Here is a 23,907-nt window from a genome sequence, read left to right as displayed (position 1 = left end):
ACCTATAAGAAGCTTCATTTTAGAGGAGAACCATATAGGTCCAGCGGTTTGCGAGATCCTACAGTACAAACACACAGACAGACAAATATCATTTTACTTTTATTTTATAGAAGTGTAATAACAATACTTTCCAGTATGGCTTCGACGCCAAATTAATATCCGTTGGATTAGAACCGGTTCTTAGCCATACTGAAAAATCATGTATAACGTCATATTACAGACAATTTTCCAAGAAATAAAAATAATCATAAGATTAATAACTGTTTTTTAGCCTGGGCCTTCGGATCTCGGTCCTAACTAAACTAGTTTATATCTTATAATTTCTTTTTATTTTAATGTCTGCAGAAAGCTGTCTATAATACGATGCGATAAATAACTATTACCTGGCCCCCAAAAACGACATTCCATCCTCCTTCCTGGCCGTATCTGCATCCTTACCCAGTTCAAACACAAGTAAAACCAACTTTTTTCTGTTATCCTTAATAAAATTTTGTTTACCCTATCTTTTTTTTGGATCAAGTAAAGCTGAGCGTTCCAATACCCTGTTTTGGCACACTCTGCTTTACTTAAGGGAATATTGGCATACTCTACTTTACTTAAGGAAATATTGGCATACTCTGCTTTACTTACAGGAATATTGGCATACTCTCCTTTAATTGGGGGAATATTGGCATACTCTACCTTATTTGGGGAAATATTGGCAAACTCTGCTTTAATTGGGGGAATATTGGCATACTCTACTTTAATTGGGGGAATATTGGCATATTCTACTTTACTTGGGGAAATATTGGCATACTCTGCTTTAATTGGGCGAATATTGGCTTACTCTACTTTACATAGGGGAATATTGGCATACTCTGCTTTACTTGACAAAATATTGACAAATTCTGCTAACTTGTTGTGCTTGACTTGATCCCTTTTTTTAAAACATAACATTCAGTATCCCTCATAGCTCAACCGAAAATGGTTCGAACCCACCCGTAAATGGAGGATCTTTTGTAATTGATGGAAATTGGAAGTCTCTGTGCAGTAAAAGTTGTCGCAAATATAGGTATTAAATAACAAGTCAATTCTAAATACCATAATGTAACAAAATGTCTAATAAGGAATAATAAAATATGTTCGCTTAGGTCTCACAAACGGCTGGACCGATTTTTCACAAATTTCATATAAGGTTTTGGGCTGTTGGGAGGGATGTTGTGAAAATCCTGCCCCCCCCCCCTCTAAAAAAAGCCCTACATTTTCGACCACATTTAAAGGGTTTGGGATGGAGCTACTAGAATTTTTTTTCTTCAAATTATATATGTCCTTGGACTTTAACTAACGTAATTCCAATAAAACGCAATGAAGTAGATATATTATTACTTGGACCTTACACTAGATTTTTATGTTCTCTAATAAAGTAAAACTTGTAGCTGGCGAAAATAACGATTTAATCATTCTAACCCAATTACCTAATTCCCCCCGATCTTACCGGTTAACCTAAATGAACTGACCAATAAACGAGTTCCATGATTGCAACCTAAATTGATGACAATTTTTCCCCTGTCATAATATCCACGTATTTTCTACATTCATTGCAATGAAACTGAGATTTGTACTTAAATATATTTCATCATTGTCAAACAATTACATAATATTATTGCTTGTATGGAAATTTGGTAGTTTTCAAAGGACACTCTGTCCTTTAGACTTGTAAAAATGGACATAGAATATACGAGGATATTATGACAAGGGAAAATTTGTCGTCATTTTTGGTTGCTAATTTCTAACTTATAAATTTAGTCAATTCAATAATAGTGTATCGGTATGTATTTCTTGTATTCCCCGGCAAGTTCGAACCCATTAATCCCTTTTTCCTTACACCAGAATTCCCCAGAGAATGAGTGTGTTACGTGGCATTCCTAACTATCTCCGCGCGTGGCTTGTAAACAAACAAAAGAGACGCGCACTTTTCCTTTGATAATTCCCATGTGAGGAGCTACGTGAATGAAAATAATGTATTGCTTGAATATACATGCGCTCTGATATGTGGAAGATCTCAAATAAGCCTTCCTGCTTAGTTTGACATCATATGTGGTAAGAATTTATCTTTTAATTCTTGAAAATAAGCGTAGAATGGTACAATTTTATGAAGAAATTTAAATCATTAATTTTTCAACAAATAGACCATTTAACTGCTAAGTTTTAATATACGAATATTTACTTTTATAATGTTGATTATTTTATTCTAAAATTATCAATTTCTGATGCGATTTAATATGATTTGTGCCAATTTTAAGTTTTTTAGAAAATTCATATTTTTTATTAAATTAAAATCACGCAACCTCGATGCTAAAAAATAATAACAATTAATTTTATGTAATTAATTCTTATATTTTTGTTTTAGACTTACTGTTTTCATGGTAATAAATACACATTCGTAAACTTCACTATGTTGGTCATTCGGGAGGCTTCGAGATAAGATTTCGAGAACGGCTAGGCATTGCGTTCCGAAACAATGAAAACAAGACAGAACAGATGCAGCTAAGAAGAATCTGTGAAGTTTTGTGAATGTGTTGGTTGTGATACCTTACCACACATTATTATAGTCATAATCAGTACAGTTAACTTTAGTGACAATCATGGGTCCAAAAAAGAATAAAGGTGATCAATTGAGTAAGCGGCTGCGCCCAGCAGTTGATGCCCTAACCAGTGAGCTAAGTAGAGTGATGAAGTTGGTCAGTGATACTTCAGAACTTGATGTTAGACATCTCACTAAGGAGTCAATCCTTGTTCACGACAAGTTCGAAACATTCGACAGCATCATGAACGGTTTTAGCAAGCTTGGTTTGAGAATCCAAGAGCTTGATGAGTTTAGTGACATTTATTCTGATATAGTTACTGTGCAAAAAGACTATAGTGCCTTGAAGGATGCTCTTAATGCTATAGAAGAGCTTAGTGACATTCAAAGTGTTGTTGATTTAGTTGGTGATAATTTGCCTAACCATCAGGCTGAACTATATGATCGATGCTTGAAGATCGTGAAAGTTATTAAAGGGTCATATTTTCCCTTGCCCGATCCAATTATAAACACTTTGTCTGCATTGATGAAACAATTGGCTGAGGTTAAGCTTGAACCTGTGAAGCCACCCACGACGACGGCGGGTGCCCCAGCAGCATCGCCATTTGTGTCACCGTTTGGCACACCACAGTTCGCCACCGGTTCTATGTTCACGCCAGGATATATGAATCGTGTTGACGAGCGGCTTCTCCCCTCATTCGACGGCCAGGAAGCATCTTACGTAAGTTTTAAGGACAATTTTAAAAAGCTTACTGTAGGACAGGACCCGTCGTATTTGCAGTTATTGTTGAGCAGTGAGAAGGTCTGTAAAAATAAAGAGCTGAGACTCCAATTAACTCAGATTCAATCGCATGAATCTCAGTGGGCTTACCTTGACTCGCGTTTCAAGTCTAAGACACGTCAAATGCTCTGCCTTTTCAACCAATGGGAGAAAAAGTCTAAGCCGTCGGACTCCAACCAGATTGTGACTGTGTTAGCAGAGTTCGGTGGTGCAGTTAGCCAGCTGGAGCAGCTGACTAAAGATGATGAAGATGATGAGGTTACCACCAGCCAGTGGTTGACCGTGATCCTTCTGGAGATGTTATCCAAGAAGTTACCTCGAGACTTTCAAGACAAGCTTAATTTGGCATTGGGCTCAATGGACGTCCCAAATGTGCCAAAGTTGATGCAGATTATCGAGGAGCAGAGGGGCGCTATTTTAATGCGGTGCTCGACTGATATGGACACCCCCTCTAAGAAGAAGGGTAATCCTGCTGCAGCAGCTACAGCCGTAGGTAAACCTGGGTCTCCAGCAAAGACCAAGAAGAAACAGCCTTGCCCGTCGGAAGGTTGCAGTTCTGAACACTTGTTGTTTAAGTGTTCTAAGTTTAGGGATCTGTCTGTTCCTGAACGTAAAAACTTTATCAAGAAGATCGGCGCCTGTTTGCTTTGCCTTCAAAAGGGCCACAGGGTTGCTGATTGTCCTAAGGCCGATAGACTTGGCAGCTGTACCATAGACAGCTGCAATCAGCCTCATAATTCATTATTACATGAATCTGTTGCTGGTGGACAAGTTGCGGCAGTTTATGAATCACAATTGTTCAGCAAGAACAATTATATGCTGATGTTGCAGCAGCTCCCAGCCGTGGCGGCTGACAAACGCCAAGTCACCGTCAACGCGATGTGGGATAGTGGAGCTAATCTCACACTAATTTCTAGAAGTATCGCCAAGAAGTTAGAGTTGCCATCAACTGGTTGCACAGCTACTATTTCTTTGGCGGATGGAAAGAGCCAAGCATGTCCTACGGTTAAAATCTGCTTGGTTGACCGCAACCGGAATTGCCATATTCTGGAGGCGGCGGTAGTGCCCAGCATTGGTACTGACGAAGGGTTACGTTCTATTGATCCTGCAGCCGCCGCCGAGATTTTCGATATGAAGCCTGATAATTTCTCTATGGTTGATGGTAAGATAGATGTTCTTATTGGGCACCTGACACCAGCTATGTTCCCGTGTGCAGATAAAATGGTTGGTGATTCTAGACTGTACAGAAGCTTATTTGGTACAGGTTATCTAGTTGTGTCTGCAGACGGCAGGACTGTTGCTAATCCTGTCGCTTGTAAAGCTACTAAGCTAGAGGTCAGCAAGATGGAGTTCCTTTCCACGGAGAGTCTGGGAATACAGCCGCCATCAATGTGCAGCGGCTGTAAGAACTGCCGCCATTGCGCTGCCATTGCCGCCGGGCAGTCCGCCTTGGACGTGCGCAAGCGGCAGCTGATTGAAGAAGGTTTGACGCTGGATCTTGAGAGCCGTATCTGGACGGCTTCATATCCTTATAAGACGCCGCCAAGTGTGTTGTTTGATAATTCAGAGCAGGCGTACAAGATTTGCCTGCGTGACCGACAAAGAATGGTCAAAAAAGGCGAATATGATACTTTCTGCCAAGTGTTTAATGAAGCTGTTTCTCGTGGCGTGTATGTTAGAGCGTCGCCAGAAGATCTGTCTTATACTGGGCCTGTTTATTATTCGAGCCTGGTGTGTGCATATAAAGAAAGTATTTCCACGCCGTTGAGGATATGCGCCAACAGCAGCCTCTGTTGCAAGGGGATGAGTCTCAACAGTATTATGATGGATGGGCCAGTTCCATTATATTCCCTGATGCACAATCTTATTCGGTTCAGAAGCTACAAGTGTGCGCTTGTGGCTGATATCCAGAAGTTTTATAATAGTTTGTTAGCTACCTATGAAGATTCTCAGCTGAAACGCGTATTTTTTGCTGATACAGTTGATGGAGAGCCGGAGGTTTACCTCACCAAAACTGTTAATTTTGGCGAGGCCCTCGCAGGCGATATGGCCGTGACCGCCCTCAGACTCACTGGTCGTATTTTTGGTGGAAGATCCCTGCAGGATGTTCATGATGTTTATGGATCTGAGAAAATTAGAGGTTCTGATGTTGTAGCCAATCAAGATGTGTGGAGAGATGTTCAGCAGCCGCTCAGATCTGAATTTGTGTTGTATCAAGATCCTCCTTCTGTGAAATTGGAGACTTGTACTTACGTGGATGACCACTTAAGCGGTCATAACAGTAAACCTGAAGCTGTCCAGCTGGTCCGAGAGCTGGAGCAGATGATTGAACCTGGAAATTTCAGATTTAAATCTGTTATTTACTCTGGAGATGATGTTGACAGAGCAAAAGTTTTGGGCATTGTTTGGGACCCAAAACAGGATATATTGTTTTTGCCTGTTAGAGCCAACCACGGCGCAAAGATTAAAGGTAGAAAGTTGCTGGAGGACCTGGACTTGGAGGATCTCTGGAGAAGTCTACCTGAAACGATAACTAAACGAGAAGTTTGGAGAATCGTACAACAATTGTACGACCCGTTGGGTTTAGCTTCACCATTGTTGCTTAAATCCAAGCTATGTTTACGCTCAGTTTGCATACATGGATGTGACTGGGATGATTCCATACCTGGAGAGTTGAGGTCAGAGTTTGTGAGCAGCCTCCAGGACAGGGCGGCACTTGGAAATGTGTCGTTCAGACGTTCGATGGTTCCTGATAAGCCATTGGGGCTTCCAATGGTAATTGGTTTCTGTGATGCATCAAGCTCAGCCTATGCAGCCATTATTTACCTGAGGTGGCCATGTGCTGGAGGATTTGATGTAGTTTTGTGTTGCGCCAAGTCACGTGTCGCACCAGTCAAGATGGAGTCTATACCGAGGTTAGAAATGTTATCGTGCCTAATCTTGTCAAGGCTTGTGGATACAGTTGTCAGAGCCCTACCATTCGACATCTCTGGCAAAGTATTTTTTAGTGATAGCAGCTGCGCCCTAGCACAATTATCTAGTGACAGTGTTATGCTAAATGTCTTCAACAGTCATCGTGTTTCTGAAATACAACAGTTGACGAGCCCTGAAGATTGGAGATGGGTACCTACCCAACACAACATTGCGGATTTAGCTACGCGAGGTTTGTGTACAATTGAGGATGTACAACCTGGATCTACATACCAGGAAGGTCCAAGCTGGTTGCGCCTGGAACAGGACCAGTGGCCCGTTAAAACGGCGGGTGAGGTTAACGCATCTATTCCTGAGAGTGAGCTTAATCCAAAGATGGCGAAGCTCAAGGTAATGTTCACACAGATGGTGGACAATGATTTCTGGAGGTCGCTGGCAAGGAGGACCTACAGGCAGGCAAGAAGGACTGTATCCGCAGTTCTTAAGGCTGCCAACCTTTTCAAAATGTTACTTGTCAAGAAACGTGGTGTTGCAACAAATGAGGATGGTGGTAGCAACAATGATAGTTCTAGGTATTATGAGAACTATACTTTCACAAACACTTATTTGGATTCTGTTTGTGACCTGTTTTTGACATCCTTCAACCAAGAGAAGGAGATGACCATGGACGCCGAGGGGAAGTTCAATTCTCTTCAACCGTATCATCACAAAGTCCAGGTTTGTTGGCCCATAGTGGGTCACGATGGATGTTTTCCTCTTCGGACATTTACAATACTTAAAATGGCCGCCAGAGGTGACGAAGCTCTTGAGGCCGCAGCTGGAGTCCCAAGGAAAGTTATGAAGGACAGCCCAGGTGTTGTCTTGCTTAGCCGCCACAACAGGCTGGCAAAGCTGATTCTACAACAGTCTCACGATGAGCTGGGCCATGGAGGCCATCGCAAGACTTTAGCCCAAAGCCGAAGGTATGCTTGGATCACACATGGCCGCATGGAGGCTATGAAAGTGGTCAAGAATTGTGCTGCATGTTCCATTGAGTATGCCAAGCGTTCGAGTCCCGCAATGGCTAATATCCTGCCCGACCGTGTGGAGCCGTCAGTGCCCTTCAAAGAGGTCCATATGGACCTTGCGGGACCCATAGAAGTTGTGAAACCTGGCGTTGGCACCAGGAAAACCAAGACAAAGTACAAAGTCTGGTTGTTGATAGTAGCTTGTAGATTTACACAGGCTGTGTTTATTGATGTTTTGACAGATTATTCAACTGAAGCCGTGCTGGTCGGCTTGAGAAAACTTCAGGCGTTTTACAACATGCCAAGAAGAGTTACAACTGATCATGGTACCAATATGGCTGGTACCAAACGCATTCTAGATGAACTTTTGAAGGATACAAGGATGCATTTTGAGTGGCACCTTGTGCCCACAGCTGCACATTCATTTGTTGGCACTGTGGAGAGACAGGTTGGGCTGGTCAAGCGAGTGTTGAACAAGAAGTTGGCCGGAGCTACCGTAACCTTCAATGATTTACTGGTGTTGTGTGCTGAGACAGCTAGAGTGCTGAATTCTAAATCGTTGACGTATGCCACTGCTGGAGAAGACGTCAATACCTGGAGAATTATTTCACCTGCTGATTTGCTTGGAGGCAGGACAAATGATGCAATCTGTACGTTTGAAACCGGTTGTAAGGAACCGATTACCAGGAGGTTGGAGAACTTGGAGGAGTTGACCAGGCAGTTCCATCAGGTGTACAAGGAGCAGCTCATGCCCGAGCTGTTGAAGTCCATCAAGTGGCGCCGCAACGAGGTGCTGCTTGAGCCAGGAGATGTGGTGCTTGTTGATGACAGCACAAATTTGATGAAGAAGTTTAAATTGGGACGAGTTCAAGAAGTGCGCCCAGGTGGAAGGACCGTGGTTGCCAAATACAAATTATCAGACGGCGTCGCCGCCACAGATAACGAGATTTCCGCAAGACGACTACTGAAGATCGATCTACCCAAAGTTTAGTATAAGTATCGTTCTTGTTTAACTTTGAATTTTATTTTTTCGGTAGATTTATCAGATTTTTTTCGAAAGACAAAAAACGCAGTTTTTGATATAATTTCGTTTAAACTTTCAAATCGATGCAAGATTTTTTTCATTTGAAATGCAAACTTAAGTTTTTATACGTTTTCGCAAGTTCTTTCAATGATTTAAGTCTTTCCGAGACCTGGGATTTTTTTTGAGGAAAATTTCCTAGGTACCTATGCAGATATAAACATTTTTATCCTTGTTGGATTGAAATTTGATATGATAAGAAATTAACAAAATGAGATTTTTACATCATTTAAATATTTCTTTATAATTTATTACAATCACATAAATAATTTAATATTACATGCATATTAAAATTATTACTATTTACCTTTGAACTGATGTACCTAAAGAAAAAATGCAGATTTTTTTCGCGATGAATTAAGTAGATTCTTTGATTTTCGTAGAATTTAGCTTAATAAGACCGCTTTACGACGTACCTAAGCTCTGTTTCCTCGGCCAGGCCCGACGCAAAACGGCAAAACTAAAGCATAAAATATTTTATTTTTGATTAATTTGCTTTGATTGATGAATTTAAAAGTTTCTTTGAATTATTTCATGATTCTTTTTATTTTTGTTTTGAATTAAACATCACTAATTATGTTTGTTTCAGTTGATGCAGCCCTGCGCCAGAAATCCTGTTGGAAATTATGCAGTATCAAAAGATGTGATGGAAAGTCATAACGTCCGACAGGATAGCTGGAACAAGGCATTTATTATTATTTGATGGATATTGTTAGTTTGTATCTTGAGGGATTCATTCTAACTGAGGCCCAGATTGCCTTTAATTATGACTGTATGAATATGTATATGTTGCTTTCTTCTTAAAACAGAGAGAAATTGAAGATTCAGCATTTTAGAGAAGTTCTTTTCTTACATTGAGCTTTTGTTTTATTTTAGTAAATTTATTTTGCATATTTCAATTGCAATTTTAATTTTACGCAATTTTGATTCACGAATATTTAAATTTATGAAATTTTAATTTTCCGAAGTTTGATGATTTTTTTACAGTCATATTCTATTTAGATTTAAGTATCTATTTTATTAAAACATGTTTAGATTTAAGGATCTTACTTATCTTATCTGAAGAATGTTTAGATGTAAGCACAATTATTTTTCTGTCGGAGAAAAATTCTAATTATTGAGAAGTTTTTTTGCAATTTTACTTTTCTTTTCTAGCAAAAAGATTTAGTAGAAGAAATGTTATTATTTAATCTTTCTTTCTTTTAATGAAAAAAGTTTGAGTTGATTATTTAATTATCGATGCGATTTTTAGTATAAAAATCATTTACCTATTTTATTATGTAGGTACCTAATTGAAGTTTAGGTACTAATGATTATTAATTCATGTATTTGCAATTACATGGTCTGTAATTCTAATTTTATTTGAGATTATGAGGCCATGATATAATGAGATGTGTGAGTGGTAAATGTGCAATTCATGAATGTTGAATGCTTTTTCCATTTCCTTATTCCTGTCCTTATGTGGTAGATGAGGCGGTTTGAGTAGTTGTGGTATACGTAAGTTTCCATAACAAATTTTAGGCCTTATGGCCATGACATTTAAACTCTTGTAATTTATGCGTTATGAGATTGTGATTTCGTGGACACTGTCTGCACGCATGTTGCAAAGATGAGGTATTGTGTTCGATTCCCAGTGAATAGACGGGTGTGTATCGGTATGTATTTCTTGTATTCCCCGGCAAGTTCGAACCCATTAATCCCTTTTTCCTTACACCAGAATTCCCCAGAGAATGAGTGTGTTACGTGGCATTCCTAACTATCTCCGCGCGTGGCTTGTAAACAAACAAAAGAGACGCGCACTTTTCCTTTGATAATTCCCATGTGAGGAGCTACGTGAATGAAAATAATGTATTGCTTGAATATACATGCGCTCTGATATGTGGAAGATCTCAAATAAGCCTTCCTGCTTAGTTTGACATCATATGTGGTAAGAATTTATCTTTTAATTCTTGAAAATAAGCGTAGAATGGTACAATTTTATGAAGAAATTTAAATCATTAATTTTTCAACAAATAGACCATTTAACTGCTAAGTTTTAATATACGAATATTTACTTTTATAATGTTGATTATTTTATTCTAAAATTATCAATTTCTGATGCGATTTAATATGATTCGTGCCAATTTTAAGTTTTTTAGAAAATTCATATTTTTTATTAAATTAAAATCACGCAACCTCGATGCTAAAAAATAATAACAATTAATTTTATGTAATTAATTCTTATATTTTTGTTTTAGACTTACTGTTTTCATGGTAATAAATACACATTCGTAAACTTCACTATGTTGGTCATTCGGGAGGCTTCGAGATAAGATTTCGAGAACGGCTAGGCATTGCGTTCCGAAACAAATAGTAAGAAGGGAGGGGATGGGGTAAAAGGGGTGAAGGGGATGTATCGTTATTTTAGCCCACTGCGAGTCTCACTGTATCAGAGAACATGAAAATCTGTTGTAAGATCCAAGTAAAAATAAATCCATTACAAAAATAAGTTGAGAGTTTTCTTTTAAAATATTAAAATGTGCAACTCATCCAGAAATAATTTGAATATCTTGATGAGAATAATATTTTTATAAATGCATTTTCTTATTTCTATAAAGTACAAGTTTACAAATAGATATATTATTATTATTACTTGGATGTTGCACCAGATTTTCATGTAAATAAACTGATACTTGCAGCTGGCTAAAATAACGATACCTCCCATCCACCTCCTTTACTCTAATCCCTCTCCTTCTACTATCAAACTGGCCAATAAATGAGGACTATTGTAGCAACCTAAATTAACGACAAATTTTCCCCTGTCAATATTATCCAAGTGTATTCTCTATCCATTATTTTAAATTCCAACTTTCAAGAATCCTCATCCTTCTCTAGCAGCTGCACACATACGGACGGATATTTTTAAATTATAGAGTAGCTTCGGTACTAAAAACGTTACCTTACAGGTTTTGACAAATTCAACATTCCCATAGCCGTTGAACTTTTGAAAAATACTCTCGAGATCAACTGCACTGTGATTTCCTGAAAGTAAAAGTTTTTTTGCTAGTTTATTAAAAGACAAAAAATATTATTTGATATTACAATTCTTCATCTATAGATGTATATAATACACCGTGTATAAGAAGATTAACTTTCACCTTTATCTTTTATTTAAATAACAAAGAATGAACCTTCTTCCCAAGTATTTTACAAAATAGATCAAAATTCATGAAAAATGACAGTGAATGTACTGCGATTTCATTAAGCATAAAAGCACAACTCCTAGTCTACAGAAAGCTTTGAGCTTCAGACATAAATTTTCCTTTTTTTGGCCAAGGCATTCCTCCTACTTTAACTATTAATGTCGCGCACATGATATAGCAGTGCAGTAGGGACCATTTTTCGGGCCTAGATTCGAACCTATCACCTTCTCGACAACGAGCGAATGTGCTACGTGTTGCGTCACAGTCGCGGGTTTTAAAAGATATGTAATACCTGTAACATTTACTGTTAGCTGAGGAGATGTTGTTGAAGAATCACCGGACTTTCTATCAGCCTAATAAATGTATAAATTTAGATGTATAACCCTGACAGCTACTTTGTTCCATTGCTGGGGACCTTTTTTCGTTTACTAGAAAATTATTTTCTGCAATTTGTAGCGACTTGGCTGTGTTATATTTCTGACGATATTGGCTGATATTCAAAGTCCGAATTGAAAGTCAGAACAGGTCCCCCCCTCCTTGTTGCTTTTACACAAAAAAATATACCTGTCCACTGTTGTGTTGTGAACCCTTTCTCTGTGATTCAGTTTGTTTGATACTGACATACAGATCCTGCTGTCCAGGTATAGGCAGGCCATGCATAAACTTTATAGCACTAAAATAATGGATTTATTATTATGTGGATGTTACACCAAGTATAGGCAGGACATGCATCAACTTTATAGCACTAAAATAATGGATTTATTATTATGTGGATGTTACACCAGGTATAGGCAGACCATGCATCAACTTTATAGCACTAAAACTGGTTTGTAGTTTTTGATTTTTCAATTTAATATCCGTGGAAAGCTGTCTATGATACAATGCAATAAATAACTATTACTAGGATGTTACACCAGATTTTCAATATCATGTACTCTAATAAAGTGGAACTTGTAGCTGGCTAAAATAACGATCCCCCATTCCCTTCCCTCCTACTGGATGAACAAACTGACCAAAAGGTGATGCCCATGCCAGCAACCTTAATTAACGACAATTTTATTTTTTACCTATGTCATAATATCCACTTATATAGTGGTGCTTAGGAAAATAAGGTACAATGTTAAAAGCGAAGCATCTCTACAATATTTCTGATTTTAATGTCATAAAATCTTATCTATAAAGCACTGATATCCTTGTCATATTGATAAAACCAACACCTGTATGGAACCATGATTCTTAGGACAACTAGGTACAATATCTTACCTATGTGCACTGATATCCTTGTCATATTGATAAAACCAACACCTGTATGGAACCATGATTCTTAGGACAACTAGGTACAATATCTTACCTATGTGCACTGATATCCTTGTCATATTGAACAAAACTAACACCTGTATGGAACCATGATTCTTAGTATAACTAGGTACAATATCTTACCTATGTGCACTGATATCCTTGTCATATTGATAAAACCAACACCTGTATGGAACAATGATTCTTAGGACAACTAGGTACAATATCTTACCTATGTGCACTGATATCCTTGTCATATTGATAAAACTAACACCTGTATGGAACCATGATTCTTAGAACATTTAGGTACAATATCTTACCTATGTGCACTGATATCTTTGTCATATTGATAAAACCAACACCTGTATGGAACCATGATTCTTAGAACAACTAGGTACAATATCTTACCTATGTGCACTGATATCCTTGTCATATTGAACAAAACCAACACCTGTATGGAAACATGATTCTTAGGACAACTAGGTACAATATCTTACCTATGTGCACTGATATCCTTGTCATATTGAACAAAACCAACACCTGTATGGAAACATGATTCTTAGAACAACTATGTACAATATCTTACCTATGTGCACTGATATCCTTGTCATATTTATAAAACCAACACCTGTATGGAACCATGATTCTTAGGACAACTAGGTACAATATCTTACCTATGTGCAATGATATCCTTGTCATATTGAACAAAACTAACACCTGTATGGAACCATGATTCTTAGTATAACTAGGTACAATATCTTACCTATGTGCACTGATATCCTTGTCATATTGATAAAACCAACACCTGTATGGAACCATGATTCTTAGGACAACTAGGTACAATATCTTACCTATGTGCACTGATATCCTTGTCATATTGATAAAACCAACACCTGTATGGAACTCTGATTCTTATGACAACTAGGTACAATATCTTACCTATGTGCACTGATATCCTTGTCATATTGAATAAAACCAACACCTGTATGGAACCATGATTCTTAGGACAACTAGGTACAATATCTTACCTATGAGAGAACTGATATCCTTGTCATATTGATAAAACCAACACCTGTATGGAACCCCTCTGATTCTTAGGACAACTAGGTACAATATCTTACCTATGTGCACAGATATCCTTGTCATATTGATAAAACTAACACCTGTATGGAACCATGATTCTTAGGACAACTAGGAACAATATCTTACCTATGTGCACTGATATCCTTGTCATATTGAACAAAACTAACACCTGTATGGAACCATGATTCTTAGGACAACTAGGTACAATATCTTACCTATGTGCACTGATATCTTTGTCATATTGAACAAAACCAACACCTGAGCTGGATCTTTAAAAGCGTAGCCGTTGCCGTAGTCGTGGTCAGAGTTACAGCCACCAACCTAATAGCGATCTTTAAATCATATTAACCACGCGTTGCCGTGGCCACAAAAAAAAAATGCGATCTTTAAATCATATTGGCAACGCTTAGTCGTGGTCGTAGTCGTGGTTGGCAACGCTAAAAGAAGCTACAGTCCGTTAGTGTGGCTAAAGCGTTGCTAAAGCCACAAAGACAGCTACTTTTGATAATTTTAACGTAAAACCATTGAAAACGTAAATTATAATTGTTAAATGAATGTATAAATAATTGTACGTGCATGGAATATTTTATTTTAAAACTATCATAAAAATATTTTAATTGTGTTTTTTATAAATAATAAAATAAAAGTAAATTATAAAAGTTAGGATGTAGTTTATTTATATGATGTATAAAATAACGTACGGGCATGGAATGATTAGTTAATATTGAACCGTCACGTATGGGTATTGGGTAATACTAATAAAGTATGTACATAAAGAGACAGTTTTTAGGAAATTAATATGATAAAACTATAAATATACTTAAATTAAATTAAATTCTTTTGGGGATTTATTACTGCAATATTATTGATAAGGTTGGAATATGATTACATTTTTTAAATTTTAGTAATCGAATGTATTTCTTTATTTATATTGAATTTATTGGACTCTCCCTTTGTCTTGTGTGTAGTGGCTGTCTGTCCAGCCGTGCTGGGCAATTGGCCGGGCGTGCAATGTCGTGCTGTGCCGTGCCCCGGCACGATATAGGCCATACCAGCCATACCAACTACATTGGATCTTGCCCTTAATAATATGTAAATATTACAAACATTTAAAATGTGTTATTAAAATAGTAATTTTGTATAAAATATAATTTCATTTCTTTGATGAAAATAATTTATTTTTAGGTGGGCCATAAAAGATTTTAGATATCCATAATTCTAGGATAGCCGGCATTGCACTTCTGTAAAATCATTTAAAAATCCATGTTTTATTAGCAGCACTGTGGCGACGACTACGGCTACAGCTACAGCTACGAATACGACTACGACTACAACTACAACTACGGAAACGGCTACAGCCACGGTTACGGTTACGGCAACGCCAACCAGGGATAAGGGATGGGAAACGTAGGAAAATATTATTTCAGGCCTATTTCAAGCCTAGGCCTATTTCTAGCCTAATAAACCAGTTTTGGGATAGCGCAGTGGTTCGTATAAAATGCTAATGAAAAAGCTGTGTGTGTGTGTGTGTGTAGATAAAGTATAGAATCAAATTCAGGTAGCTAGTTTAAAGTAAAAAACATAACTTTTTATAAACCTATATATTAATGGCTTTTGTTAAAATGAAGTTTTTTCTCTCCCAAAATTTTTTATCTTTTACTTTGGTAATTTGAACTGTCAGAAAGCTATCGTTGGGTTTCCCTCAGACAGATTTTAGTTTGTATTATTTGCTTTTTTATTAATGAGTAAAAATTTTATTTGAAAATTTCATTGCTAATTAAAATTCAAAATAAATAAATAAATATGCACTTGGGTAACATTCTATCAAGTTCTTTGGATACTATACTGGATATAATGTAATGATATATCTGTACTGTGTTGTATTGTACAAAAATTAGGGTGAAGGTGTTGTATCATTTCCGTACTAAATTTTTAAAATTCAAAATACAACATCTAATTTATAAACTACCAAATGAAAATTCGTAGCTACCTTCTTTCCAAAAAAATAATCCCGTTATTTTTGTTTTTTTCTATGTGGCCCTTTTTTAATGTTTAACTCTAAGCAGATTTAATAATTAAACTAATGTGATCTAACACCATTTATATTTATTTTTTTGTAGCAGACGAAATCATTATTTTTTCTATAATTGTCTGCTTCTAAAATTTCCGCCATCTGTGATTTGGGCTTGTTTTGTATCAACCAATCACCAATTGGCTCCGCCAATTGGTGATTGGTTGATACAAAACAAGCCCAAATCACAGAACACTATTGGTTTAGAGCGGTAGCCAATATGAGCCGTCCGCCAGTAAGGTCATTAAATTAGGCAAATGGTAAAAGTTGCATGATCCCTTTCAAAACCAGGCCGAGACCTAATTTATGGCCAGGTTTCCTATCCCTTATCCCTGACGCCAACGGCTACACATTTAAAGATCCAGCTCTGTATGGAACCATGATTCTTAGGACAACTAGGTACAATATCTTACCTATGTGCACTGATATCCTTGTCGTATTGAACAAAGCCAACACCTGTATGGAAACCATCTTTATCTGTTTGGACCTAGAAAAACAAATATGACAATATCCATAAGAAGCGAAGCACAAAAATCATGGATGGACAAAGTGAGCAGTACATTATAAGTTCATTCTCATAAAAATCGAAAAAAAGGGAGAGAATATACGATAATATAATCTTTTGTAGAATATATTTTAAGGTTGACTCTAAAATATACATTTCTCTTAAAATATTACAAGCTACTTGAGGTGGGGGGGGGGGGGGAGTCGGCTCCCACTTAAATTATAGATTTTGATATATTTTGGTAATTCTTTTTAAGAGAAGATTTCTCTTGATAGGTATGGTACCCTCCTCCAAAATAGCGGTTAGGAAGATCCTTCTGTATAAACAGATACAGATCCTGTTACTTTTATAAAAGGATTTTTGTTTATTTTTTTTTTGTTTTAGAGATATGGCATTACAATCATAAATGTCTTTTTTTCAAAATAGGTCTTTGACAAGAAACTTCAGTCCAATTCTAAAATTTCTTGCCTCAGTTGCATTAAAATAATGATTTTATCTGTTACTTTCAGATGTAAATGAATTAATTTTACCTTACAAGAATGAACCTTTCCAAAGACAGAGAATATTTCATTTAGCTGTTTTTGATGAACATTTTTAGGTAGGTATTTTATATACAGGTTGGCATTACTTTTAGCACTTCCTGTTTATTAAGGCTTTTTAAGAAAAATAATCTTGGAATTTTTTTTTATTACAGCCAATCGTTTTCATAACATCTGTACAAAGAGGGAAGGCGGATGTGCCACTTTTTAACACAAGTACAGACTTAAAACCCTAAAGAACTTAGCCAAAAAAAGAGTTACAACACTAGAAATTAGCAAGGTAGTTGCTTTAATGAGTTACAATGTATAACTGTGAAGAAAATAGTTATTTTATGGCAAATTTTTATTTTGCCTTTTCTCGCCAAAGTAGACAATTTTTTTAAGAACACTTATTTCTTTATTTCCCTTTTATCTTTCCTAAACACTAAAAATATTTCAAACAAGGAAAATGTTTTGAAAATAAATAAGTCAACATTGTATAAAAAATTCGCAGGAAAACGATGGATCCTTCCTTTTTTTCACATTGTAACTTATTAAAGCAAATGACATGCCAAATCCAAGTGCTCTGACTCTTTTTTTTGGGTGGAGTTGCTATGCGTTTTAAGTCAGGTAAAAAAAAGTGGCACATCCGCCTCCCACATTTTATAAAAAATAAAATGAAAGAGAGAGTTAAAATTAGAGAAAAATGAAAGAGAAAGAAACAGACTGTCGGACCAATTTTGTAAAAGCTTAGCAACTAAAGTGTAAAGAAATATTTTTAATTAATATCTTTTAAAAGCCCTTCCTATGACATGCTTATTATGCCACACAACTCTCATATGACTCCCATACAATACTTCATTGTTCATCCTACAACAACAAAAAAATAGGTGAAGTATACCCTTAAACCTTAAAGTAACTTGTCATTTGTCAAGCACAACAATCCCCCCCCCCTCCCCCCCATCCTATTTTAAAGATAAATTGAAGATAGGAGGGGGATGTTTTTAGTTAGTTTACTTTACGGCAGGTTAGGTGAATGGGTAGCTCCTCAGGGTTACGTCCCCCGCATGGGAATGGACCCCCCTATTCCTTACTTTCAATCTATCTAAAAAAAAAACTTAAGGATTTTGTAATTAGTATACAATATTTTTAAACAACCACATCTTTAGAGGTAAAATTTGTTGCTCTCAAAAAAAATACCAGTTAAACATGAAAGACTCCCCCCCCCCCTTAAAAAAAAAATAATACCTAGCCCCTGCGGGGCTACAAAGTACACAATATAACCTAACCTGAGATACAGTATTATACATACGAACCAAAAATTTACCACTTCCCTTAATTCACTTTATTTCAAAATAGAGAGGGTGAATTATTAGCGTTCAAGAGGTGACTTTGTGTTAAAAGCCCTAAAATTTCAGTTTTTTACCTCCTAAGAGTTTTTAGGGCAGCCTCGTGTTCTCTGAAGGTAAGATAGCAGTATCCAAGGAAAACTCCAGTCACTTTGTGCATACACATCTTTATCTTGAACTCTGATCTCTAAAATTACAATGAATATAGAATAAACGTGGATACTATGACAAGGTAAGATAACAGTATCCAAGGAAAACTCCAGTCACTTTGTGCATACACATCTTTATCTTGAACTCTGATCTCTAAAATTACAATGAATATAGAATAAACGTGGATACTATGACAAGGTAAGATAACAGTATCCAAGGAAAACTCCAGTCACTTTGTGCATACACATCTTTATCTTGAACTCTGATCTCTAAAATTACAATGAATATAGAATAAACGTGGATACTATGACAAGGTAAGATAACAGTATCCAAGGAAAACTCCAGTCACTTTGTGCATACACATCTTTATCTTGAACTCTGATCTCTAAAATTACAATGAATATAGAATAAACGTGGATACTATGACAAGGTAAGATAACAGTATCCAAGGAAAACTCCAGTCACTTTGTGCATACACATCTTTATCTTGAACTCTGATCTCTAAAATTACAATGAATATAGAATAAACGTGGATACTATGACAAGGTAAGATAACAGTATCCAAGGAAAACTCCAGTCACTTTGTGCATACACATCTTTATCTTGAACTCTGATCTCTAAAATTACAATGAATATAGAATAAACGTGGATACTATGACAAGGTAAGATAACAGTATCCAAGGAAAACTCCAGTCACTTTGTGCATACACATCTTTATCTTGAACTCTGATCTCTAAAATAACAATGGAAATATAAATACTTGGCTGTTGAACCATATTATAAATGAAAATTGTGTTTAAAAATTAAGCAAATGCTTTGTTTTTTTTTCAAGAATATGTGATTGGACGAGAACTGGTGCTTGTAACCTAGTGTATATTTTAATCACTCACCTTAATTCCAGTTTTTCCACAAATTTCATCTATGAGATCATTTTCACTAAATAAAATAAAATATTTCTCATGATTAATATTGTAATTACTTGATATTTTATAATAAGGGAGGGAGGGGACATTTGACTGTTTATAGGAGCCCAAAGTTTATAATAAGTTTTTTTTATTTGTAGACTTAACATTTTTTAGGACTTTTGTTGAATATTGATTCGTTGGTACATTAAGTTGAGGAACCAAGCGTTTTAACAACTAGTAGTAATCTACAGAATAGTTAATTTTGTGTATCATCATTGGGGATTTACAAAAATTTATCAGTCATTGGCTTATACCTTTAGATCAATGTATTATAATACAATTATTTTTGTTTGTACTCTATTTAGAAAAATTTATTTTTAACTAATAACAAGAAAAACAAGGATGATAACATCCAAAAGTAGCGAAGCACAAGATAAGCCTGGATGGAAATAAGGACAAAGGGATTTGAAGAGCAGATCTTTAGTCAGCTTATACCAACAACGAAATTAATTCGGAAAAAAATCAAGAAACCTGTACGTGATTTTTATACACTTAGTAAAATTGACAACTTTTAAATCTTGCCACCCCCCCCCCCCCACATATATTATTCTAGATTTATTTCGCTTATTGGCTATACCTTATTCCTGATCTTTAGTGACCAAAACTCAAAAAAATATATGAAATAAAAATCACAAAACCTTTCACAACAGTTATTATATGTTTTGATATTTATATTTTTGTAGCATGAATGACAGATCGAAGTAAATTATGTACTGAATGCTTATTGGTATATAAAAATTTTAACAACAAAATTTTAGCCGTCTACATCTCCATAGCGTTACTAACTGATGGACGGGGCAGACAATGTGAATTATAGAGTAGCTTTAGAATATAATAGTTATTTAAGGCATCGTATTACAAACAGCTTTCCGCGGATATAAAAATGTACAATTACAAGATTAAAACCAATTTTGTTTAGCCCCGAGATGCCAAAGTCACGGGCAAAAACTTGTTTAATGAATCTCATAATTGTACATTTTTATATTCGGAGAAAACTGGATATCATACTATGCTGTACATAATTTTTAGTATGGCTGAGAACCGGTTCTAATCCGCCGGATACTAATCAGTTTCGAAGTGATACTAGAAATTGTTTACCTAACTTTGAGATTGAGATCACCAACATAAAGCGTAAGATTTTCTTCATTTCCCTCGTCAAGTTTGATTTCATAGTTCATTGTAAAATACTCCTCAAGAACACTGAATATGATAATTTTGTCAATATTCTTATATTCACAAATATATGGATATAGAATATACGTGGATTGGATATTATGACAGGGGAAGAATGTTTGTCATTTTAGATTGCTAATATGGAACTAAATTATTGGTCAGTTCGTTCATCCAGTAAGAAGAGAGGGGGTGGGGTAAACGGCGTGGATCGATTTAGCTAATACGGGCATTAATAATAAGTTTACCTAAATTCTTTTCTTTCTCCTTCAAAAAGAAATGTTTGACAGTTCTGAACAAAAATATAGGCCATAACCCTCGACACTTCTACACTTGTATTCAACATTCTAAAAATAAAAATTAATAAGCTTGGTTTTCATCACAAGTTCAAGTTTATCTTAAGTGAAGGTGATTATGAAAAAGTTATCAGTAATCATGTGTCTGAAAATTTCTATATAGCTTCTAAGAAGTATGTTTAGTTATACACAAGTTCAATTATTTTTAAAATTTTAAAACAGGGGGGGGGGGGGGAGGGAATTTGAACGTTTTAAAATGTCAGAATAAATTGGGACATTTTGGGTACTTTGCACCCCACTGGGGCTAAAAGCCATAGCATAGTTAGGGCCAAGATGGGGTTAGGCATAGGACATCCCACTCTCCCCCCTCTCTTATTTTTTTAAAAATAAGGGTCAAAGGTTAGAGCTCGACAAGCGCTTTGAGGGAGAGCACCAATAAAATTTCTATATAGCTTTGTAACATATCCTACCTGGATAAACTTGGATAGTACTGTGTGACCATGTCCTGCAGGGAAGCTGGAACTCTGGGGAATGTTGACACGCCCAGAACAGTCAGAAAATCTGACACAATGTTGAAGAATATTTGGGTCAAACTGTTAGTAAATAATAATGTATCATTTTAAAAATCCTAATCTGTACCTAGCGTATCTACTCTATAAATCACATTGTCTGAACGTCCATCATGACATTTTTAAAAATGATTCCCTTGTCAATGAAAGAGTCCGCCTGCCTTCATTTTCTAATATATTATTACATACTAGCGGCTACACTTCTAGGGGCTCTTTCATGAAAAGGGAGAGCCGACTCTCCACTTGTAAAGGAGAACCATATCGGTTCAGAAGTTAGCCAGATCCTTAAATACAGTATTTGTTCTAAACTTCTTAACAGTTGCATCAAGAATATCTAATGGTCTGAAACACACACGGATATAGCCTGATAAGAAGCCACACAAACATTATTAAGAACCATTTCACAAGGAGGGGGGGGGGGGGATTGGATTGCTTATTAAACAAGTCCCTAAAGTTTTATGATTTCGTTTTCTTATTCGTTGGCTTTACAAATTTGGCGACTTTTATTGAATTTTGGTTCATTAAGTTTAGTGTCATCTTTTGGTATGTACAATAAGAGATATAAGTTTTCCGGAATTTTAATGTAGGGAGTAGATTTGAAATCTGCATCAAATTTTAAGGATTTTTTATAAAATTCGTTTTTTGTAAAATTCTTTATCTAAAAGCGGAAATACATTTTAAGTTAATTAATTTTGACCAATAGGATAGGTGGATTTTAAACTACCTGCGCTCTAATTGGTTGAATGATGTACGACAGCCAATCAGAGCGCAGATTTTTTAAATCCACCAATCACGGATGCCAAAATTAATTAACTTAATTTGTATTTCCGCTTTTAGATAAAGAATTATACAAAAAACGAATTTTATTACAATTACATTACAATTCCGGAAAACTTATATCTCTTAATGTACAATACATCAGTTCAAAGGCCATTCATTGTCTTATCCCTTTTAGTCTCTGCATGTTAATGTTGTTGTTATTTTCATGATACAATATTTTTCCTGAAATCTGAAATTTTCTTCATAAGATATTTGATATCCTTCTCTGAGTAGGTTACCAACGTCACACCTCCCACACTGAAATAGTTATTTATCGCATCATATTATAGACAGCTTTCCGCAGATATTAAAATGAAAAATAATAGGATTAAAAACCAGTTTTATAAAGCCTTTTCCTATTTATAGGCCATAATAATATCTGAATCATAAGATCTTGAAAACTGTTCCATTAAAAGTTAATATTAATGAGAGCTCTAATTTAGTCATTGGCAGGTTTTAAGCTACTGAAAGGGAGTGCAAGGAAGGAATAAATAAGGGTAAAGCAACCCATATAAGTTATTTAGATTTAAAGGAAGTCTGTAGGAGATACACCGCTGAAAGACTGCCACTTACAGTTTCTTATTTCAATGATTTTCAACTCCCTAAAATGTCATTTTAAGATGCCTTTAACTTTTTTGTTATTGAAAATGAAAGGTTTCAAATATGGGGTATTTGGTCTACTTGTGGCAGTCTTTCAGCAGTCATAGCGGTGTCTTTCCTTTAAAGTAGCTTTTTATTGGGTTATTTTAGCAATAAGGATATAAATTGCAAGGAAAATATTATTTAAAGATAAGTTCTCTATCATCTAATAATATTTTTATTCAGTGAAGGCCAGTTCAAAATATCAGATAATATTATTCAAAAATTATATACCAAAGTACAGGAACGTCCAAGCTTCTTATTTTAGAGGTGGCTAAAATTTAGGGTTTCAAAAAGTTTAGGGGGAAAGGGTAAACTAATGTATTTTAAAAAAATTTGAGAGGGGTTAAATGAGTGGTTTCAAAGTTTGAGGGGGGTAAATACCCCTTTACCCCCACCCTTGGACGTCTTTGCCAAAGTATGAAAAAATATTTACTGTACTGTCTTTTTGACAAGGATAAAGCTATCATTAGGAGCATAGCATAAGTGTTTTTTGATGTGGTACATGAGTTGTATATTCCTGCTAAAATTGATTCTTGTATCATAGTAGAAGAAGGAGGGGGTAGGGGCTAAATAACTGTATGTCCTCAGGGTGGGGACACTGCAAAGTCGCTACATAAGAGGAGAAAGCAATTTGCTAGCAGACGAAAAAGGTCCCCACCACTGGAACAGGTAGTTGTCTGGGTTATACATCTATACTTATACATTCATTATTCCTATCATAAATGATTATCGGGATAAGAACCTGAAACACTTAATTGAACGGGATTTATACAACCATTGAGAAACTACTCGAAACCTCGTTGTGTAAGTCTGTTTGTTTGTTAACTTTTATTATTTCCTTATTTATCGCATCGCCCGGGCTAACAAAACTGGTTTTAATTTTATAATTTTATTTTAATATTGTGGAGAAATGTCTGTAATACGATGAT

The 23,907-nt window shown here is 35.9% G+C and overlaps 1 protein-coding gene across 3 annotated transcripts in view; it reads right to left on the bottom strand.

Annotated features, from left to right (window-relative positions):
• The window catches only part of LOC145327048 (uncharacterized), a 45,248-nt gene that overhangs the window by 14,990 nt on the left and 6,351 nt on the right, over positions 1–23,907 (bottom strand). The window contains exons 8-21 of one of the 3 annotated variants that reach the window (XM_080170561.1): positions 22,523–22,594; positions 21,419–21,544; positions 20,901–20,999; positions 20,581–20,682; positions 19,408–19,453; positions 18,445–18,554; positions 17,826–17,888; positions 17,031–17,142; positions 16,452–16,482; positions 14,140–14,182; positions 12,110–12,218; positions 11,838–11,898; positions 11,302–11,384; positions 384–478 (exon numbers count right to left, since the gene is read on the bottom strand). In XM_080170561.1, coding sequence (XP_080026687.1) covers positions 384–478; positions 11,302–11,384; positions 11,838–11,898; positions 12,110–12,218; positions 14,140–14,182; positions 16,452–16,482; positions 17,031–17,142; positions 17,826–17,888; positions 18,445–18,554; positions 19,408–19,453; positions 20,581–20,682; positions 20,901–20,999; positions 21,419–21,544; positions 22,523–22,594 — 1,152 coding nt within the window. Of the gene's footprint in view, positions 1–383; positions 479–11,301; positions 11,385–11,837; positions 11,899–12,109; positions 12,219–13,338; positions 13,382–14,139; positions 14,183–16,408; positions 16,483–17,030; positions 17,143–17,825; positions 17,889–18,444; positions 18,555–19,407; positions 19,454–20,580; positions 20,683–20,900; positions 21,000–21,418; positions 21,545–22,522; positions 22,595–23,907 lie in introns of all 3 variants that reach the window. The other 2 variants (XM_080170559.1, XM_080170560.1) reach the window with 2 other exon arrangements.

This window comes from Acartia tonsa, chromosome 8 (genome assembly GCF_053477335.1).
Source record: "Acartia tonsa isolate MP-2025a chromosome 8, ASM5347733v1, whole genome shotgun sequence".
NCBI classification, from domain to species: Eukaryota; Metazoa; Arthropoda; class Copepoda; order Calanoida; family Acartiidae; genus Acartia; species Acartia tonsa.
This window is presented reverse-complemented; position numbering and strand designations above follow the sequence as displayed.